General features: G+C 37.0%; 1 protein-coding gene across 5 annotated transcripts in view; it reads left to right on the top strand.

Annotated features, from left to right (window-relative positions):
* FNBP1L (formin binding protein 1 like) overlaps nt 1–21446 on the top strand; it is a 58125-nt gene that overhangs the window by 24547 nt on the left and 12132 nt on the right. For 3 of the 5 annotated variants that reach the window (XM_015635827.3, XM_015635826.3, XM_015635829.3), the window contains exons 2-9: nt 4838–4953; nt 11532–11585; nt 13091–13238; nt 13652–13714; nt 14979–15083; nt 16309–16437; nt 18490–18636; nt 19393–19596. In XM_015635827.3, the coding sequence (XP_015491313.1) occupies nt 4838–4953; nt 11532–11585; nt 13091–13238; nt 13652–13714; nt 14979–15083; nt 16309–16437; nt 18490–18636; nt 19393–19596 (966 nt within the window). Of the gene's footprint in view, nt 1–4837; nt 4954–6052; nt 6107–11531; nt 11586–11676; nt 12814–13090; nt 13239–13651; nt 13715–14978; nt 15084–16308; nt 16438–18489; nt 18637–19392; nt 19597–21446 lie in introns of those variants that run through there. The other 2 variants (XM_033516410.1, XM_015635828.3) reach the window with 2 other exon arrangements.

The raw sequence follows: 21446 nt of genomic DNA, 5'->3' as shown, positions 1-21446 counted from the left end.
TTCTTTGTATAAACACAGCAAAATTTTTTTTGCTTTGTTTCATTTTTTGAAATAAAGCAGTTTATTTGGTGATATCTTCAAGTAAAACAGTGAATCACTCAAAGGCCTTGATTATTATCTAAAAATAAATCGAGACCAAGCTGCATAATGTTTCATAATTCGTTTTCAGCCTCCTGTTTCATAAAAGTTTTATAAAATCTTTAATATGTTAAATAGTCACTTTATAATGTTTTATTACTTAAAATATTTAACTGCTTGAATAGAGTTGGGTGTTATGAAGCAGTCTTTTTATTTTCTGCTGTGCTGCTATGCAGGAAAAAAAGACATGCAGAATTTAATATATCATTTAAATTTATCCATAATTCAGGTTCATTTGATAAACCTTCATGGGCATTAATTGAGTAAACAAGAAGTGCTAAGATTCCTATTATCACCCGTATTTTCTCACTTGACTTTCTGTGGACTTGTGTGGTTAAGTAAGTCATGGCTTTTCATAAGGTGATAATAAAATACAACATTTATATCCACAAATGCACTGGGGCTTTTTTGATGCCAAGTGTTTTGAATATTTTTCTCCCTGAACCAAGACCTGACTGCTGCTTTTCCATGCTCTGAACACTGGCATAGTACATACTTCCGTATACCAGCCTGCACAAAGGTTAAGAATTTAGAGAGCAAAAGACAGGATTGAGTTTTTAATCTCTCACTCACTGACTTGGAAGTTTAGACTGGCTGTGCAGCCTGGAGAACAAAGAATTAGGGAAAAAAATTCATCTTGAGCCAGTGCTTCAAAAGTGCAAATAAGATCACTTGGGTAACTGCAGACTAAAATTGTGGTCAGATAAAAGTCTGGAAGTAATGGTGTACAGTTGAGTCAATAGAGAATAAAATGATGGTAGAATAACTAATGCAAAGTATCCTCATTTCAAATCAAGTGTTTTATTAAGTAGGTATTGCAGATGTAATTAATTGAGATTGGTTTCTGAAACTTGTAAGTCAATGTACTTGAATGTTTAATGTGATTCTTAAAACTTTCAGCTGTCTTGTCTGGAGGTCAGTGGAATGGGAGACTAATTTGAAAGCAATTGGATGTTAATGCAGTTGGCTAGTTTACATATTGTAAAGAAATAAATTAGTGAAACAGAAGGGTATTTTACAGAATGACACCACAATCCTAGCTTTAAATGCAAGTAGAATTACTTTCTGAAGTTGATGAAAGCTGGGAACATTAACCCCTTAAAAATCTCAGTCTTGTTTAACGCCTTTTATTTGAAACTCCCACACTAGTCCAGTGTCTGGACTGGTAGCTTAGGGAAGACTAAATGCCCAGTATTTATGCTTTAGCATGCTCATCCCTCTGAAGAGATCTCCCATGTTTTTCTTTTTATTGGTTCTTGAGGCTTGTTTGGAGAAAAAACAAGTGTAAGTATGAGGAGGAGAGCGAATCTCAAGTTTAACCCAGGAGAGTCTGTTTTGTCTTGCTTGCTGATTTGAGTCAGGTTCGCTCTTGGCTTTGATGCTTCAGCTTCTATTTTTGTAAAGCTTCCTGATATCTGCAACTACATGATAACTGCAAACCTGGAGTGTTTTATAACATTGATCTGTGGTTCCAGTAAATAATCTGAAAGTAGAATTTAGGTAGGTGACGTTTGTTTTGGAATAGTCTGTTTTGACCTACTACTAACTTCTTGTCAAGTGTCAGATTTGTTTGTTTGTAATGGAGAGGCTTTGGACTAAATTCCACTTTTGAGTGGGCAGTTTCTACGTAGGGCCACCATCCGTTAGCTGACCTTGATTGCTTTAATAATAGTGAGCTGCAGTTTTAATAAGGCTTTTTACAAAAATTGTCTGCTCAGCTGCCAAGAGGTGTGGGCAGTTACTAGACAAACAGCAAAATATATTTGCTTGGAAATATTGTTGAGAATATACTTTATTATCAAGGCATAGATAGCCAGATATTGTAGGATGTGGTATTTTTTTTTTAATAACCTTTTTCTGATCTAGTTAATGCAGTTTTCATATTTTTTATAAAGGAGCTAGCCAAATTAATACACTGATGTATTTATTTTGAAATTACAGACCTCAATTTTATTGGAACTATTTAGTCTGTTTTCTTCTCTGTACAGTATTGCTTGATTTTGGACCTTTTTTTTCCCATTGAAGACATCACTTGTATCTCAGTGCATTAGTTTGATTTCCTTTTTAGCAGTCTGGAAGATTTGCTGTTTGTGTTCTGGTACGAAAAGGAAGCTTTATGCTTAATCGAGGCCCAGACCTCAAATGTGAGCTTCTGGAGAGGGACTGAAAGTAAATGAATAGATTTGTGACTCCCCTCTGGAAGACTTTCTGAAAAGGCCAGTCCTTTTTGCTTATTTGTTGATGTTGCCTTTATCTTTTGCTCATTTATCTCAGTGGCTTTACAGAACAGTGTAAGGTGATTCTTGTGACTACAGACTTTCATTCACTGGTTTATTGTTTATAGAGAATTTGAAAACTTGTGAAGCTTGTGGGGTAATCCAACAAAGCTGTCTTTGCACAGAACATACTGTTTCTAGAATCAGATGAGGAAGAGGAATTAAGGGGGGGAAAAGAATTTTTGACACGTGATCAGTGATGAAATCCTTGTAGTAAATCCTGATAGTTTGTCAAATGTAGTTTTCATATTAATAGCAGATCTTGAAGGAGGTTTGAGCATTGGAGTCCTTTTTTGTTTCAACAAAATATTTGGAAAGTCACTGTCTCTGGTTGCATGTTTGGAAACATAAGTAATGTGGTGTTCCCTAATGCTAATGAAACCTTAGCAGCAAACGAGAGCTTTGTGGTCTAAAGAGCTTAAGTAGGACAGCAAAGGCTTTGTTCTGCTGTGTGCTGAAGGAAGTCAGTTCTTTTTAATGGTATTAGGTATTGACTACATGCCAAAAGCATCTTTTACAAACTGCTTTTGGATGCTACGTTAATTTTGTAAGAGTAATTACACAAATGAGTGTAGTATAAAAAAGACAGACTTCTTGAGGTTGATGTATTTTTATGCATATTTGCAAATGTGGTTTGACGCTACAGCCTGATAATTGTCTTCCTGTTCCCACACTCAAAACAGTGCATGTGCAGCTTCTCTAAAAGCAGTAGCAGAAGTGTCACTTTATTTGACATATTTTGAGTGGAAGTGTCCAGTTGGTGCAAAGTGCACACGTCAGAATAATGTGAGACACAGGCCCCAGTTTCCCACATACATTGAAATCTTGTCTTCACTCCCTCTCCTATCTCCTGTTTCTGTGGTTCTCTGGTGAAACACCAGGGAAAGTGGTTTTGGTGGAGGGTGTGGTGCAGGGGCTGGTGGTGGAACAGGATGGATGCTTTTGGCTGGTAGTACTTGCATGCCATCACACTGAAGTGTTCAAGGCACTAAATGGCTGTAGTAGTTAGTCCAACATTTGAGAGCAACCTTAATCCTGTTAGGTTATTTTTATTTTCCTTGGTTATATAGTTGTGTTCACCTGTCTTTAAGTGAATACACGTTCCTTGAGTCTCAGGCCTTGCAGGATTTTATGGCATTTTTTAATTTAGCTGTAGATCATCCTACTGCATGTTGAAATTGAACTTAAATGAAATTGCTAATGCTAGAAGTCTACATCATTCATTAGGTTCAGGCAAGCTACTGAGTCTGCAAGAGACAGCCTCTGATAAACAGCCTTCAGAGCTTTTTTGTTTAAGTTAATTAAACTTTGAACTTAATTGCTTCCTTAGTTTTTTTCTTTATCTGCTTTTTATTTTTTAAGTTTACTGTGAAGTGTATTTGGATTCAGCCTTGACTGGACACAAACTTTGGTGTTTCAGTTACTTTTCTTTGGATTATTAAATAACCGCTAATTTTAAATGCTATTGTAAGCTGAAAATCCTTGATTTTTTTCTCTGTGGTAGATTATTGTAGCATAAAATAGAAGTATGTGTTTGACTAAAAATGTTTGCTAGGAGGTATTTTGTGCCTTTGTTTTCTCCTGCCTAATTCTTAATCCCCATATTTCCACTTGCTTTTTAACTCTTCAACTTGTCCTAATTAGTGTATCTCTCATCTGTTGATCAGTACAGAGTGCAGTGAAAGATGGGTTTTGAAGATGGTTTAATGTATTAAAAATTCCTAAACTTTTTTTTTTTTTATGTAGTTTATTATTGACCGTTTCTCCTTTTTGTTTTGTGCCTTTGCTGTAACTTTCTTAATTACTAAGGACAGATTTGCTTTCTTTGGAATCTCCTGTTAGAGCTGATCGTGAGCTGTGTATATAATTGTGACTTTATAAACGTTTTTGATATGCAGACTACACCCAACTTAGTCATGCTGCTAAAATTTGTTATTTTTCTTTCAGTGGGTAATCAATCCTAAGAGTGAAAGTAATTTTTGTATCCAATGAAATTAAAAGTTCTTTTATTTTAAAGCTGCCAGACATCTCTTGTGCGAGCTGTCTCTTATCTATGTAATAATGATCTTTGGTTGTGTCTATTACCTTGATGGAAAAGATTCACTCTTGAAATAAAGGGTTTTAAGAGGAAGGAGACAGATTTGCATTGTGAAAGTGATGAAAGACTCCTTACAGCTTAACATGCAAGTATTCAGAGCTGTGTTTACAAAAAGAGGTAGATCTGTTCCTGCACATGCAACCTACTGTTCTGGTTTATGGCTGATTCCAGTATACACATTGGCCTGATTTATAAGGTGAATGACTTCTACCCAAGTAGCAAGCATTCCCTCAGAGCACACCTTATAAATAAATGATGTGTAAGTCTGGTACTGCTGTGATTCTTAACTAATTCTGGGTAATTTTGTTTCCTTTTGTTTTTAAAGGATCAGTTTGATAACTTGGACAAGCATACACAGTGGGGCATTGACTTCTTGGAGAAATATGCAAAATTTGTAAAAGAGAGGATAGAAATTGAGCAAAACTACGCAAAACAGCTGAGGTAAGAGTTTTTTTCTTTGCAAGGGGATCTTAAAAGTTACTTAAAATCACTGTAGCACTTGGTGGGCAACTATGAAATGCTGTGATTAATGTTTTTAATTTACAGAGTGAATTAGATCACTAGCTATTTCCATGACAGACCAGTTCAAACCAAAAAATTATCTTTGGGTGTGCACTTGCTTGTTTGTTTTTGCCTTTTTTGTTTTTTCTCTCACCCTTCTTTCCCACCTACCATTCAGATCTTTTAACTAAAATGATTTAAGGCTTAAAATTAAAGATTGAAACCAAGGAAAACCATAGTGATTTTTTTGCACTATCAGCACGTTTGCTGTAAAGTGCATTATCTCTATCTACACTTGAGTGTGTGTGTGTGCCTCTGCTACTAATTAATTTCTCATGCTGAATTGGCAAGAGCTACACTACATTGTTTTAAGAAATCTGATGGAAATTATTGAGTAGAATTTGAGAAAACAACAAGACCTTCCTGTCCTTAAAGCACGCCCTTTCCATAGCAGGTTTTGTCCCTTTGGGTGAGACTGTAACCCAGCCACCCTTTGTCTTACCTCTGTTCTATAGCTGCCAAGTGAAACATCTTTTAGGTCCAATAGGAATTTCCCTTCAGGGATCATACAAGGAGAGTAGCAACCATGAAATGGCTGCTTCAGAATAAAGTTATTTCTTCAGAATAAAGTAGGTTAATTTTTACCAACAGTGCACTCAGTGCTTGAAGAATAAAATTTAAAGTAAGACACTCCTGTGTACTTGGCCTTCAGTGCCATCTTTGCCTTCACTGCCTTGAATTCCTTTGGGGGTTCAACTGAAGATGCTGCCTACCCTTGTCAGACTGAAACTGATAGCAGCTTCTCTCCTGTGGTTTCTTCCATCATCTCATCATTTGCAAACCAGATTGTTACTAGATAGAGAGCTGAGAAATCCTTCCTCATTAAAACAGTAATGAGGTCCACAGCTGAGGATATGGATGTTCTCTATCTGGGCTGCTCATTTCCTTTTTGATTTCTTCATCAGTTTCTTTTTAACCAGTTGTATATATTCACCTAACATAATAACCTGTTGTTTTACTGAAGGAATTTCTTTCTTAGAAAGAAGAAAATAAATACCACTTTTCCAAAGCTGGTATAGAAGAAATTGAGAAGGTAAAGGAAATTTGGAAGCATGCGCAGCACAGCTTGCAGCTCTGTTTTGATTTGTTTTCAGTTGTCTGTTAAAAAATAGAAATATGTTTTATTTCCACAGATCTCTATCAAAATCTTTTCCTTAAATAGTATTCACAAATGCCATTTTGTTTAATTTGTATTTAAAGGTTCATTCCACAGCTAGCAAGATGAGACACCACATTATTACTTCAGGATTTGACTAAAAATAGGAAATTTTCTCTGTTCAGCATTTTACTCTGGGTAAAACTATTGATTTTTCTCGAAGTGTCTTTCAAAAATGAAAGAGCTTTGTCAAGTACCCCTTCTGTCAGATGGCTGGAGTGACTGTCCCTGTGCAGTAAGTATGACAGTTCTGGGAAGCACAGGTCTTGCTGCACACATGTTATACAGTGCATGCATGCACTTCCTGCCTGCTTCCCACGAGGGTCTGGACAGCACACACATCAGAGGGTGACTGATTTTCTGCCAGTAGACCAGTTCATGAAGCTGCTCTTTGATATTCTTGTATATGTATTCTCTGGAGGAGACTTGATGGTTTAGTAGTGAACTGTCTCGTGATAACAACTTGATTTCAGCCATCATTCCTCCTGAGGACACTCGCTGTTTTTAATTATGTAAAATAGTTGTGAGGCCCAGGGGGGATTGAGATCAAGCAAAATTGTCACCTTCAGAAGAGTTAGCCATCCTGCATCTTACTCCTGGGAAGTTCTGAGGGAGAAGATCTTGTGGAATGGACTGTGGTTCTGGTGAATTTTCATATTGGCAGCATATGGCCTGTGAAATAGATATTAATATCCCTACTGGAAATTTCTAGTATATCACTGCTGCTTCCTTTTGTAATGGAAAACAAGCTGAAAAAGAGTGTTGAGACTCTTTTTTATAAAGCACTTTATAACTGAGATTAATAATGCTCTTGGTTAGTAGAGGATAAACCGTACAGCAAGAGGTCACCTCTTGGTAGTTCTGTGGCTCTCTTAGTGCTTGGATGGGAGATTGAGGAAAGCCAAGTTTAGACAGGAGATAAAGCTAGTGATGTATGGTGTTTTTTTCTGTCTTGGTTTTAGTGTGGACCATGAACATCCTGTTGAGGTCTTATGGATGGATCTTATTCTCATGGACTTAAACCCAAGAGAACTTGAGTGAACTTTTCATAACAGTTTTCACATATTAGAGTTGTCTCCTGGCAGAAATTCACATTCACTTTGTGTATACCCTTGCATTTTGAAAACTTTGTTTTTCTGTATACTGTCACAATGAGCCTTTCCCAGGTGCAACAGCCCTTCCAGGTCTTGTAGGAGATGGCAAGTGATGCATGTATAGCATAAGAAGAGCTGTTTGAGCAAACTGACTATATTCTTACTGTACGCAGGTGTTGCAGTTCATGGTTGCCAAGTAATTCCAGAAGTGATAACTTTTCCAAATGCTGGTTGTAGGCTACAAGTCAGTTCTTGCTATTCTTCTTTGATACTGAAAAAATGACAAGAAAAATTGGGGAATCCTCAATTGTCTGTGTCGGGGGGGAGAAAAACACCTTAGACAGCTTGTCTTGTCTTTGTCTGCACATCATGTGTTCTGAAACAAAAAAAGGAAGCGTAATTTGATTTTGTTTGCGCTAACTTAAAGGAAGATGTGAAGTTTTGTATGGTGTAGGTTTCAACTAATGTACTGTGTTACCCCAAGGTTTGCAAGGGTTATTAGAGGCTGGTACTGAGTTACAGATATCTGAATCAGGACAAAGATATTGCAGGGTACATTGTACATTATGATATTCCATTTTAATGATATGACTATTTAATTTGTTTTTATTTTGTAATTGGAAAAAAATTAGATTTAGATGTGCCAAACTACTGCGCTCTTGACTGAATTTTTCAATTGAATTCTCAGATGCTGTTTTTCATCAGGATTGTTTTTTAAAAGGGGCAAGGTGAAGGTTTGTTTTGTTCTGCTTCATTACACACAAAATAATTCTGGAGGTTCATTCCCTTTTCATCTTGTCTAAAGCATTATGACACTTGAGTAGACAGTGGAGTTCCACTTTCTGTGATGTTAGGCAGTAATACAAGTTATATCTGCAGGTGGAGATGAAACTGCCATGGAATAAAATTTCTGGATACGGCCAACTTCTCTAAAGTTGGTTTAAAGCAAATAGCTGTGATTGTTCTTGAGCTGTTTGTTGCCCATTAAAATTGAGCATTGTGATCTCAGGAGACATCTAGTTACTCTGATCAAATCTGGTTTTCGTGTTCCTTCAGCATACTGTTGTGTTTAAGTGATATTTTCATAAATACAATATTAGTATATGCATTTGTCTAGTCAAACTGAGACAGTTTCCACATTTTTATATGCATAATCTTTTGTGTAAGCGCAAATGTAAACCTGGGAACACAGATTATCACCACATGTGATCATTTCTCAAGACTTTCTTCCTTTGACGAGCTGAGATTTTTACACTGCTCATTACTATTAAAATATGGTTGTGGCAGGTTTTTTTTATAATCCTGCTGCCATAAACTTAATATAACATAACATAATATAATATAATGTAACATAAACATGTGATTCCTTAATGGTTCCAAGGATATTCAACTTTGTAAACTTGAAGTCCAGGTTACAGTTTTTTTAAGATTGATTGCTCCAATGTTTCTAATGAGGTGTTACTGGACACAGTTAATTGTTATTGTTTTCACACAGTGAAATACTACTACATATAACACATAACTACATAAGACTGGTATGCATTCACTGACGATATCAAAATGGTATTGAAATGAGTACATATAAGTAGGAAAGGCTTTTAAGTATTTACTGCAATTTTAGCTACTTATGAAAGCAAAAAAAGTTTGTGACCAGGTTCATTTGTTATGTGATGCAGAGGCTGTAGTGGTTTAATATACCACAGATACCACAGTACCTGAGTTGCTACCTTAATAGAAATTGTGTTGATCCTGCTGCTTCTGTTCTGTACATGCTGTATGAATTGACTGAAGAAAACTTAGCTTTCAGTTGCTGAACACAATTTTTTACACATCTGTAAAATTTTGTGTAGATGTTCTATATGCCTGACTATAAGTAATTTTTATCAGCTGAAGTGCTTTTTGAAACTTCTGCCTAGGTGACTTCTCTTAAAAATCAGGTTTCTGTCTCTCTGGTGTTGACCTGAGACCAATTTATACCAGGAAGTGATGTTAATAAAATTACAGGAGCAGCACAATTGGATGTGGTTAATCCTGTATAAAATATGCTTCCAAATGGCTGGCTGTAAGACAGAGTGTGATAGAAGCCATCAAAATTTTACTTCCAAAGAGGATTCAGCTGTCATCAGCTGCACTTTTCTTAGGAAGCAAAGACATTAATCTTGTAGATACGTTTCTGTTCTGATGATCACCAGTTACTTGTAGAGTTTTCTTATAAACTAGTCCAGATCCATGTCTGAATTCTGAGATTTAGGCATGGATTTAGATTGAAATGTCATAGAATGTTATGCCCTCTTAGAAATGTCAACTGGCTCCTCTTTGAAAGAATGCTTCACTCTTCAAATCCATGCTCATACTGGCTGCTTGTCAACCTGTGCTTTTTCAAAGATTTAAATTTAATATTTCTGTTTTGATTAGGTATTGGTATTCACTTACTGGAAAAGCCATCTATGCATAATTGTTCACATGAGCACTGTCTATTTCTTTGATCTTTAAAACCTGCATTTGCTTGTCAATTCATTTTTATTGCCTTTGATTACTGTACCTTGTGCTGTTAAATCCTAATGTCTCAAACCTGTGTGTTCCTTTGATCCAAAGGCAGATGAGATTCAGTAATGAAACTGGCTGTTATTAGGAGAAGGGATTATATAATATTTTTGTCTTTCTAGAAATAGTAAACAATTGCATTAAAGAATGAAACCAGAACAGGAATTTGCATGCTAATAAATAATCTGCATTTATGACCCTTCTCTCCTGCCATTTTAAACTGTATGGCTGTAGTAAGTAATTTCTTTTCTCATTTTTAACAACTCTGAAAATATTCCCTTGAAAAGGCTCATGCATGGTTGCTTAGCTACAGCATTGTATGTGTATTATGCATTTCACATTCTGAATAAAAAGAAGATGAATTTTAGGAATTTCCTATTCATTAATAAGCACTGAGGAACAAAGCAGAAATGTAAAGGAAAATGGACCACAGGAAAATTGCTTAGTGAATATTATTTTTTTTTTCTATTGTGTACATGCATTTTCCTGTCAAACTGTCTGCATTTAATTCCTACCAAGCAGAATGGCAGTAGGTTCTGGGTACAGTGAGAAGAGATTCTGACTTGAACTTCAGTAAGGAGGTTACTATAAAATGTGTAGATGATTTTTAAAAAGTCAGTGTTTATTCTGTTTCTTAGTACATACTGATATTAGAAGGACCTGACTTTCTTAACTTAGTTGGGTTTTTTTGGTTGTAGTCTCAGAGGGTATAGAAATATGCAAAAGATCCAAGTTTACTATTTCCACACCAACTCCCTGCTCATATTCTGATGTGTACTTTGTGACTGGACATAAACTCACTATGTGGACTTCTGTACCATAGAGATGACTTGGAGGTAAATGGATTTGAGAAATTATACAAGGTTATTTTGGATGAAAGCAAAATTAATACCTTTCTTTTAATGGTAAGGTAGTTCATGAATGTCACAACTGAAGTTACAGAGAGGCAGTGGGGTGAAATACACAACATGCATGCCAGATTTTTTTCTCTCGGATCTTTTCTTAACTCTTCCATTCTGTTTGTTCTCTGCATTCTATGATAAGCAGATTATTTGATATCAATGTTATCAAAAATTAGACTGTGATACTGTGTTAAGTACTGGTCCTGTGGATTGTCTTGTAGAGATTTGCTTGATTTCCAAAATCCGGATATTTAGCGATGCTGATGGTAGAACAAACTGTAAAATCTTTTTTCTATAAAGACATGTTGCCTCTCCTGCTCCTTGTGGAAGATTTGGGAATACTGTGGTTAAAGTCTTTGACCTGAATCTATACTCAAAGCTTGCTCCAGGCAGGGAGCTTTGTGCTCGTGGCACAGCACACAGTGCGCACTGTCCGTGTTACACCGTGCTCATACATTGGCCTTGTCCTCGTCTGCTGCCGCCTTCTGCATGCGGGAAAAGGATGTTAAATCACAAACTCTTCATTTCACTGCAGTAGAAGTTTTCAAATACTTGCAAATTGTTCTAGGTCAAAGTGGCGTAAAGCTTTGATAATACCACAGATTTCAGCCTTGTGTTATCTCAACAACCGTTATAAGTTGACAGAGGGAATAGATTTGTTCATAGAATGTTAAACAGAAATAATTTGTTCATGCAGTTTTCTATGTGTGGCTTCTCAAAAGAGACTCTAAAGTAGGATCTTTTTTTGTTCTTCTTTAATAGAAATCTGGTTAAGAAGTACTGTCCTAAACGCTCACCAAAAGATGAGGAACCCAGGTAAAAATGTCCATTTCAAGTTTGATGTGTAAAAAGTGAGAACTAACAGTATATGCTGTTCTTTTTGGAGTTGTGTTTTTTTTTTTTTTTTAAAGATATTTAATTGGTGATGACAACAAAAGAATTGTGCTTGGCTTTTTACAGTTCTGCTGTAATTATTAAGCATGAAACCTTTGTTTAATCCTACTGGTATTTTAATGTAGTAAACATGGCAGGTTGTACTTGCTCCCTTCCAGATTAATCTTTAGGTAACTGAAATTTTGAAAGCAGAAGTTTAGCTTGCTATGTACAGTCTAGTGTTGTTTTTTAAAGAAAAGTAAGAGTGTGTCCTTAGGCTTTGTTTTTTTTGCATAGTAATACAGATTTTCAGTGCATTTTTATGGCAATACAAACGTAGCTGTGCAGCCTTATACTGAGACCAGAGTGTACACAAATTGTCATGTTATGGGCAAGAAGAACGCTTAAAATGCTGACTTGCTTTGACTCTGGAGACAAAATAAGTGGGTGCCTAATGGTGGAGGAACAATTTGTGCTAAACAGCTTTATTTTTTGGAACTATGCTTGTTTTGCTGTCCATTCCATAGCCATTTAAAAAATTTATTTGAAAAAGCACAATACTTTTTTTTTTTTTTTCTTTAGGGGTAAGTCTTAGGGAATAGACAAAGTGGACAAGTTTCAGGTTGCAGCCAGAGCACATGCTGTGCAGAGTACCTGAGAATTCACAGTAGGATTTCCTCCAGCTCCTTTAAGTATGTAAAGATCCTGGACCTGAGGGAATAGGCTTTCCAGTGCTAGAGTGGCATTTGAAATTCCCAAAAGCCAAGCCTATGGAGATGGCAGTATTCCACAGTTAAAAGAGAGCAAGATGTATATTTTAATGCGGTGCCTGTTCTTTTTTTTCCTTTCTTCCCTTCCACACACACTTTCTACCCTTTGCCCCTCCTCTTCCCCCCTTTTTAGTGCCAGCCATAGTGGCACCTTACTTCCAGCCAAGAGGTGGGCAGGCAAACAGGCAGCTGTCTCCAGAGCTGATAGCAAACTTGTTCTGTAGAATCCATCGGGATGCATAGGAGTGGGATGATTGGCATGTTCCACCCTCAAGACTACCAAGCACATCATCTCTGCAGCAAGCTCAGCCTCCGAGCCTAGGGACGTATGTATCCGTTCCCAAGCTCAGGCCTCTCCCTGGGCAGCTTAGGAGATACCACTATACTACAGGGCTTGCCAGGTAGTATTCTTCTTCTTTCTTTTCCATCCACAAACCCATGTTCTTATAAAATGTATTTGAAGAGACATTGCAACATAGATTACATACTAGGCTTAACATAGGCTTTCCCAGCTTGTGTTTCTTCTCTAACTCAATTAGCATGCAGATAAGGTTTATTGTAAAATGTCTATGATTTTTTTTTTTTTAATCAGGAGTACAGACTATGCTAAAAAAAGTGTATTTTTAAAAGCTGTCTAACTTTTTGTGCATGTTTGTGTGTGTGTGTGCTTTCTGTCAGGTTTACTTCGTGTATTGCCTTTTTTAACATCCTCAACGAGTTGAATGACTATGCAGGACAACGAGAAGTCGTTGCAGAAGAAATGGGACACAGAGTGTATGGAGAATTGATGAGATATTCTCATGATCTAAAAACTGAGAGAAAAATGGTAATTTCTGTGTTTTTAAATTTGAAAATAGGATATCAGGATGTATGCCTTTTAATGAACTGACATATTTGTTTACCCATTTTGACGAACATGGCAATACATAGGTGTTGTAATACATTTATAAAATACATTTAAGGTTTTTCTATAATATATAATGTTATATACTATAGTACAGTTACTAAACCTAAAAATTATTATCTTGGGAAGACAGTGCTTACTAGTAACCTTTTTTTTTTGCCAGTGTACCACAGTATCTGTGATACTATTCTTGCATGTTAAGTAGTGTCTTCCAAATAGTATGGGTAGCTTGTGGAAGATAGAGCACATCATAGGCTGTCAGCTAGTGCAGGGACTATTTAATGACAATAATATTAAAAATATAGGCAAACATAATTTATTTGTGATGTTTTTAGCATCTTCAGGAAGGACGAAAGGCTCAGCAGTATCTGGACATGTGCTGGAAACAGATGGATAATGTGAGTTTGTGTTTGGATTTTATTCCTGTTAAACTTAAATAAGATATACAGGCTGTAAGTGGAATTGTTTTCATCTGGCTTGCTTAGATTTAATATTTAGGTATATTATTGAATGTCCAAGTAACTTACTACCATAATGTAGTTCAATGTATTTATAGTTCCCTGGTTAAAAAAATCTGTAAACAGCTTCTGTGTTTATGTTTGAGAGAAGCCTTGGCTTTTATCCAGCATAACCAGCATAAAGGAATCTTGTTTTAACATGGGTACAGCCTTTGGTTGCTTCTCCTTGGGCTAAAAAGGACAGTTTATTTATATGAAGATGAAACCTTAAGTCACCGAATTTGACTTGAGCTTGAGGGCTTGTTCCAAGATGTATTCAAGAATACCACTATAGACTATTGTACTTTCAGGAGGTAGAATTACTGCTTAACAGAGAAATGCAGGAAGTGAATGTCTCTAGGACAGACTATAAGCTTCTTTTTCTTGAAACAAATGCTTTTAAAGATAAGAAAATATAAAATTCAACCAAGTCTGTTCAAGATGTATTCTGATATTCTGGTTTTCTGTCTTAAAAATTTATTATATCTGTGATCCAGATTATTGGGAAGCAATACTGGAGAAATGAGTTTCTATTCTGTTGTTGTGGTCCCAGATGAGCAGGATCTTGCTTCACTGTCACATCCAAGAGTTCAATTCATCATCAGAGGATCAGAATAGGAGCAGATGTGGTAGTTTTAGATGTTATTCCTCTTCACCAAGATAGTTCAGCCCACAATTCAGCTCAAACAATAGAGTGCCTTGTATTTACCTGAGTGCAAAGGCATTCTTTTTAATGCATTTAGATGCCTTTAAGAGACACACTAACCTCAATTGACTGACTTTGCTGTGAAGCAGGAGCTCAGAGTCTCAGTTGCAGTTTCTCTCTAGAGATGTGAACTTCTGCAACAGTTTTTCCTACAGCAGTTGTCTTGACAACAGCCGCATATATGGAACATCAAGTATATTGAATACTGTTGTCTGTGCTACCTACAGCTGTGCCACTTGACATGAATACTGATGATGATTGTAGTGTTGATACATCCTTCAGACTGCCTTCAAAATAATTGAGTTGACCTAGTTGCTGTGCTAACAATGTGCTCCTTTAAAGGGACTTTGTGAATTTAAGATACTTAAATGGAAGCTTTGATATTTAGAATTCAGAATTAATGTACGAAACCAAATGGGAATAGTGCCTGTTGAAGCAGTAAGTTTGTGCCTTTTGTAGAGCAAAAAGAAATTTGAGAGAGAATGCAGAGAGGCAGAGAAGGCACAGCAAAGCTATGAACGACTGGACAATGATACTAATGCAACGAAGGCTGATGTTGAGAAGGTAAGGGCAGTGACTTTACTTCATTATCGACGATATTTCATTTACATGTTTATCATCAATACTGAAACAATATTCATTGAATGTATAAAATTGTGTATAAAATATGCTTACTTATTATATGCAAAATCAAAGTTCCAGTGAACTTATAAGTGTAAGACAGCACAGGAAAGGAGTGTTTTTTGGAATCAGAATGGTTTGAGTTGAAAGGGACCTTGAAGACTTGGCAGGGACAACTTCCACTAGACCAGGTTGCTCGAAGCCCCATCCAGCCTGGCCTTGAATGCTGCCAGGGATGGAGCATCCACAGCTTCTGTGGGCAACCTCTTGCCTCACCACCCTCATAGTGAAGAATTTTTTCCTAATGTCTCCTCTAAACCTGTCCTCTGTGAGTTTAAAACCATTCCCCCTTGCCCTATCACTACCTGCCCTTGTGAAAAGCCCCTCTCCAGCTCTCTTGTAGACCCTCTTTAGGTACTTGGAAGGGGCTCTAAGGTGTGCCCAAAGCCTTTACTTCTCCAGGTTGAAAATCTCCTAATCTCTCAGCCTGTCTTCATAGGAGGGGTGCTCCAGTCCTCTGAAGATCTTTGTCCTCCTTTGGACTCTTGCCAGCAGGTCCATTTCCTTCCTGTGCTGAGGGTACTCCAGGTGGGGTCTCAGGAGGGCTGAGCAGAGGGGCAGAGGCAGCTCCCTTGACCTGCTGGCCGCGCTGTTTTGGTGGAGCCCAGGGTGGGGTTGGCTTTCTGGGCTGTGAGTGCCCATTACAAGGACCCCCAGGTCCTTCTCCTCAGGGCTGCTCTCAAGCCGTTCTCTCCCAGCCTGTGTTAGTGCTTGGGATCACCCCACGCGCGTGCAGGACCTCGCATCTGGCCTTGGCAAAGTTCCCGAGAGTCCCTCTGGATGGCTGTGCCGTGTTCCTTACACTGGCAGCTCTCTGCTCTTTGGTACCTCGTGGTTTGTATGTTCAGCCACTCCTGTGGGTTTTAGGATATGCATTGAAGCAGTCTGGCTTAGGGAGCTGCAGTGATCATCGCTTTCTCCATATATAACAAATGAGGGTTTGGAGTGTCAGTTTACGTGAAGTCTCGCATTCTTCATATTTCAGTTATAAGGATGTTGGTTTTGATGACTTGTGACTAGTGTTCTTGCATAGTTGATGAAATAAAATAATGCTGTGTGTCATTGAAAAGTACAAGACATGTTTAACCTGGTAACACTTTCCTACTAGGCTAAGCAGCAGTTGAACCTGCGCACACATATGGCTGATGAAAACAAAAATGAATATGCTGCACAACTACAGAATTTTAATGGAGAACAGCACAAACACTACTACATTGTCATTCCTCAGATCTACAAGGTAAAATAATTAACAGATAAAGTATGGCTGATCCTTTTCTAAGAAGGAAGTAGACTTTAAAATTAAAAACTATTTTTTTTTATTTTAGTGGATCATTTTATCAAGAAATTGCCTTAGTTTTGAGACAGTTTGTTTTTTTCATGAGACTGCATACCATACTAATGCTTAGATTTCTAATGAAAATTCTTGGTTGCATTTTCTGTAAGATTTTATACTTTATAATCTCCTTGTTTAAATATTTCTGAAAGGCTCTGGCAAAATGAACATTTGAGACATCTGGGTGACAGCAGACATTTAAAACAATCCTGATAAGGGTTGAAGGACTACCTGAGTAGCTCTCGAGTCCTTGTGTGTGTGTGAATGCTCTGCCTCTGGTGAGAAAAGCAGGTGGCTGATGGTGACTGTTTTAATGGCTCTCATGCATGGGTGAAAATCAGCTGCATTGGAAGCAGAAGGTCCAGCACCCTCTCCAGGCCTCAATTGGTCCTTGCCCCATCAGTGTTACCAGCAATCCACAGATCTCTCTAAACCGAGTAAAAAAGGTTAAAGATCAGTACTTTACATCTAAAGTGGGGATTTCTTGAAATGCTTTATGTAACTATTAAGATTATTTTGTAACATTCTTTCAAAAATATGGACTTTGCAAACTGGAAAACCAGTTTGAAGGAGTTGGGGGCATCAGGTGAGGAGAGTTCAGAAGTGTGTTGGCATGTACTTTCAGCCATTTGGGAAATGTGGGTGGATACTGAGACAGGGAGTGAGGAAATGGAAGGTGAAACACCGAGTTTATCTGAAGGTATTCAACTTAAATATGTTTGATATTTTCCAGAAGCACAAGTCGGTTTACATTTTTTTTAAGAAATCCTTACTAGAAGGTCTAGGATTCACAGGAGAAAATTGCCTTGGCTTGCTAAAGAATTTTCTGATATTTTAACTGTTAAGCAGCACTGCAGTAGGTCTGATTTTACACACTGATCCAAGAACTGCAGTCAGCTCCCAGGAGAAACAGGCTGATCATCTCTGTAGCTTGCACCAGACTTTTGCTTTACCGCCTTTATTTCTCTAGGGCTAAAATCCATTATCATTGTAAGATATTACTCACAATTTTTGAACTCTACAGTAAGAGTAGAAAGGCCTAGTCCTGCTTTCTCTTGGGACTACACTTTTATTACTTCACTGCAAGTATTTGGTAACATTCTATGGTAAAACCTTGGAGAGGGGTTTAGCATGTCTGGGTGGTTGTTTTGTCTTGGAGAGCTGACATAGAATATTGTTTGAGACATCTGCCTCAGTGTAGATACAGGAATGATCCAACTTCTTATTCAGTTTTTGACAACCTATTGGTATATGTTTTACTGATTTTTGGTTTTGTTTGGGGTATTTTCCACGCTCAAGTGAAAAGTCCAGGGCTATTATCTTAATAATATTTCTCTTTATTCTTTTTTGTTCTGTTCCTGTAAACTTTTATTGCAAATATTACGTAATGGTATTCTTCTCTTTATTTTCTTGCACACTGCTAAAGGAAATGGTTTGTATTTCAAAACAGAGTATCTAAACTGCAGATAATTTTTCTTATTTTTCCTATATTTTAAATAACTGCAATTGGTTGGAAGGTATAATAATAAAAGCAAGATGGAGATATTCATCTCCAGAGAGGAATTAGTTGGAACTAGGAGGAGAGTGAGGAGATGGAGAAGTCAGTAGAATTTCCTTCACTGTGATTTTCATTTTTGCATGAAACAAATACTTTAAACAGTTGCCTGTAAACACTGTACATGTGCTTTATGAAAGACAAAGGAAAAGAAAGTCCCATCCTTTACATGATTTTTAGAAATAAAAGAGCATAAAGTCATCATTACTATTGTACTGGGCATCCAAAGTTTATGTCTGAAAGGACTTTTAAGTTTTGTTTTGTTTAGCAAATAAAAATATTGGGAAAGCATAGAAGTTGTGTCCCACACTGTGGTGACCACAGTAACTGCATATGTCAGGATGGAGGAGGAAAAAAGTCAGCAAATGGAAGCTTTATTTTATCTTTCTTTGCACTTGCAGCAACTTCAAGAAATGGATGAAAGAAGAACTATCAAACTTAGTGAATGTTACAAAGGCTTTGCTGACTCCGAGCGCAAGGTTATTCCAATTATCTCAAAATGCTTAGAAGGGATGATCCTTGCAGCAAAATCAGTTGATGAACATAGAGTAAGTAGAACTGAGTAACCTTTTAAATGTGTGTGAGCAATTTAACTGCTACAGAGGCTGTGGAGAGGGGAAAGACTGGCTTGCCCTGTATAGTTACCTTTCTGTTGTCAGATATTTGCTTCAAAAGTGTTGTTGTGACTGATTTCAGCAGAAAGGACCACTTCTGCTTTTGTTGTCCACTCTCTTCCTGCTTTATTGATTTAATGTAATCTGAATAATATCTTTGACACATTCTCGTTGGGTGTGATTTGGGACATGTTGTTTTGGTTATCCTGAAATATCTCGGAATACCATGGTCAGTATTTTCCCCTGTATGTGACAGGGTGTTCAGTTAATAAAGTTTAGTAAAAGGGTGCTCAGTTAATGAAATGTCATTCTGTGTCCTATTTGATTGCAGCAGGTTCTGTCCTATTTTATTTTACTACTTCTAGTTTCTCAGTTTTGTCTTCATTTCAGTGCCAATGTTGAAAGATTAAAAGGTGGAAAGTAGTTTGCCCTGTTTTAAATTTGTAGTAACCCTTGGGAAGAATTTGCTGGAATATTCTGAATAGCAGAGTATGCTTTGCTATGCACTCATGAACACTTTTGAGGTAAAAGAATGTTGTTATCTTAACTTGCTCTGTCCAAAAGTGTGTTTTGAGCTCACTCTCACTTTCTGTGCATCTCTGCAATTAAATGAAAAATTTGTCTCTGTTTTTTTTTCTCTCTGGTTCTTGATGGGTTTCCTTTTTAAACTCCTTAATGTCCTATGTTTAGGACTCTCAACTAGTGATAGACTGCTTCAAATCTGGATTTGAACCTCCTGGAGATTTTCCATTTGAAGACTACAGTCAGAATATTTACAGAACTATCTCTGATGGAACCATCAGCACACCAAAGCAAGAGGGAATGAGAATTGATACAAAAACTACAGTTGGCAAGGCTAAAGGAAAGCTGTGGCTATTTGGAAAGAAACCAAAGGTAACAATTAAGAAATTACTATTTTGAAAATTAAAATGTGAACATTTAGAGTGCACGGAAGCAGCAATTCATGTGTTGGTAAAAAATCTTCCCCTTGCCTACCAATGTCTTTTAAAGTATGTGTAAGGAGATCAGAAGGTTTGAGTAGGTTTGAGTTCTTACCATGTTAAAAATCAAATTGCCAGTTGGGAAGTTTTTCAGTTTTTGTTCTAGTAATTTGTGTCTGGGAGCGTGTTTAATAGTTATTTGATAAAAGTAGCTTCCCATTACTGTAATGTTTCTAAGATTCTGTAAAGACTTGCTGTAGTTGCATAGGAAAGGTGTTAATTGTGAATGTGAAAATAAAGGGAGGGGAGAGTATGCTTCAGAATTGGGCAGATTTCAGATCTGTCTGTTATGGCACAAATGCAGCCCCCTTCTAAATGTCACACATATAGAAGTGTCATATAGATTTTTATTACACCTGCTGCAAGTTTTGAAAACTCCTGAGGTTTCTCTGAAAACATTAAAATTTATAATATGTCACTGGTAACACATAATGTGGAAGCTCCATAAAGGTAAATGTCCAAGAAGAAATACTACTATAAAATAGGTAAAAACACTCCTATGCTCAAGAAAAAATTGAAAGCATTGAAGTTACTACTTTGTTTTCTTATGGGTTACAGTTAACACTTTCTGTGAGAGGTGCCTTCATGGATCAACAAAAGATTGTCAGTACATGCACTAGGTATATAAATGAATGGAGCATATACATATTTAAATTTTATGCTTTATTTAATATTGGAGCATATCCAATGAGCTGTTTTAATTCTTCCCAAAAATTTCTGTGAGGTTATTTTAATGCTCCAGGACAGTTTCTGTCATTTATTACAGGTAACTTGTTAGAGCTTCTAAGAGCTTCTAAAATGGTAGAATTTATTTTCTACTTGATAGTATTCTGAGAAAGTAGGTCTTTACAGAAAGGAAGGATACTGCTGATTCTTTATTCCATCCTCAGTATATTATGTAACTCTAGCTGTGTGTTAAAACTGACTGCTTACTTCTCATGCAATTTAATTCACGATTCTTAGCAGCTCACATGCACTAATATATGGGCATATATATTGCATTTGTCTGCAGAGGTGGGTGAGATTCAGCCTGTTCTGAAATTAGATCACAGTTGCCAGTTTAACCATAAGATATCTTTGAGAGTTTGCAGAGTATGTAAATGTACAGTGGTTTCAGGGTGGACCTTGGCATTTACTATAGTTACAAGAAATCCCTTAGTGTGATGACAGCTGAAGCTGACAAGACTTGCCCTGCACTTTCTTCTGCCCAGTTCACTCACTGTGTAGCATTCAGGGAGTCAGAAGTACTGTTTTCTCTGTGGAGCCACAGGTGTGAGGTGTGTGTACACACTACATCCATCTCTTCCCTAAGGACCTGGATCAAATGAAAGATTTTGTCCCTGTTTTTTATCTGTTTTTGGGGAGGATGGAGGAGCACCCTACAAGACAGTAGCTGGAAGCAAAATATTTAAGTAGCTGGAAGATACATATTTAATTCCAAGTACTGTTCATGGGTTTTAAAGTATATTCTTAAATTATCTATTATAGAATTAGCTGGTTTACTACAGCTGGGGTATTCACAGGGGCCTTTGGACCTTCATTTAGCTGAAACTATGGCTGGTCTTGACGTCCAGGTATTCCTTTTCCTATTTTAATGTTGTCAAATACACAAAAGCCTTTTATAAAGGGAATGAATTGTGCATCAGTGGAAATAGTAGAGGAAAATTGAACTGCGAAAGAATAGAAGAGGTATGAGAGACAAAAAAAGAGAGAAGCAATTTGAAAAAAGGGAAGGAGGTTTTT

The sequence above is a fragment of the Parus major genome, chromosome 8 (genome assembly GCF_001522545.3).
Source record: "Parus major isolate Abel chromosome 8, Parus_major1.1, whole genome shotgun sequence".
In the NCBI taxonomy this organism is placed as follows: Eukaryota; Metazoa; Chordata; class Aves; order Passeriformes; family Paridae; genus Parus; species Parus major.
Note: the sequence above shows the minus strand (reverse complement) of the source record. Positions and strands in the feature narration are given on the sequence as shown.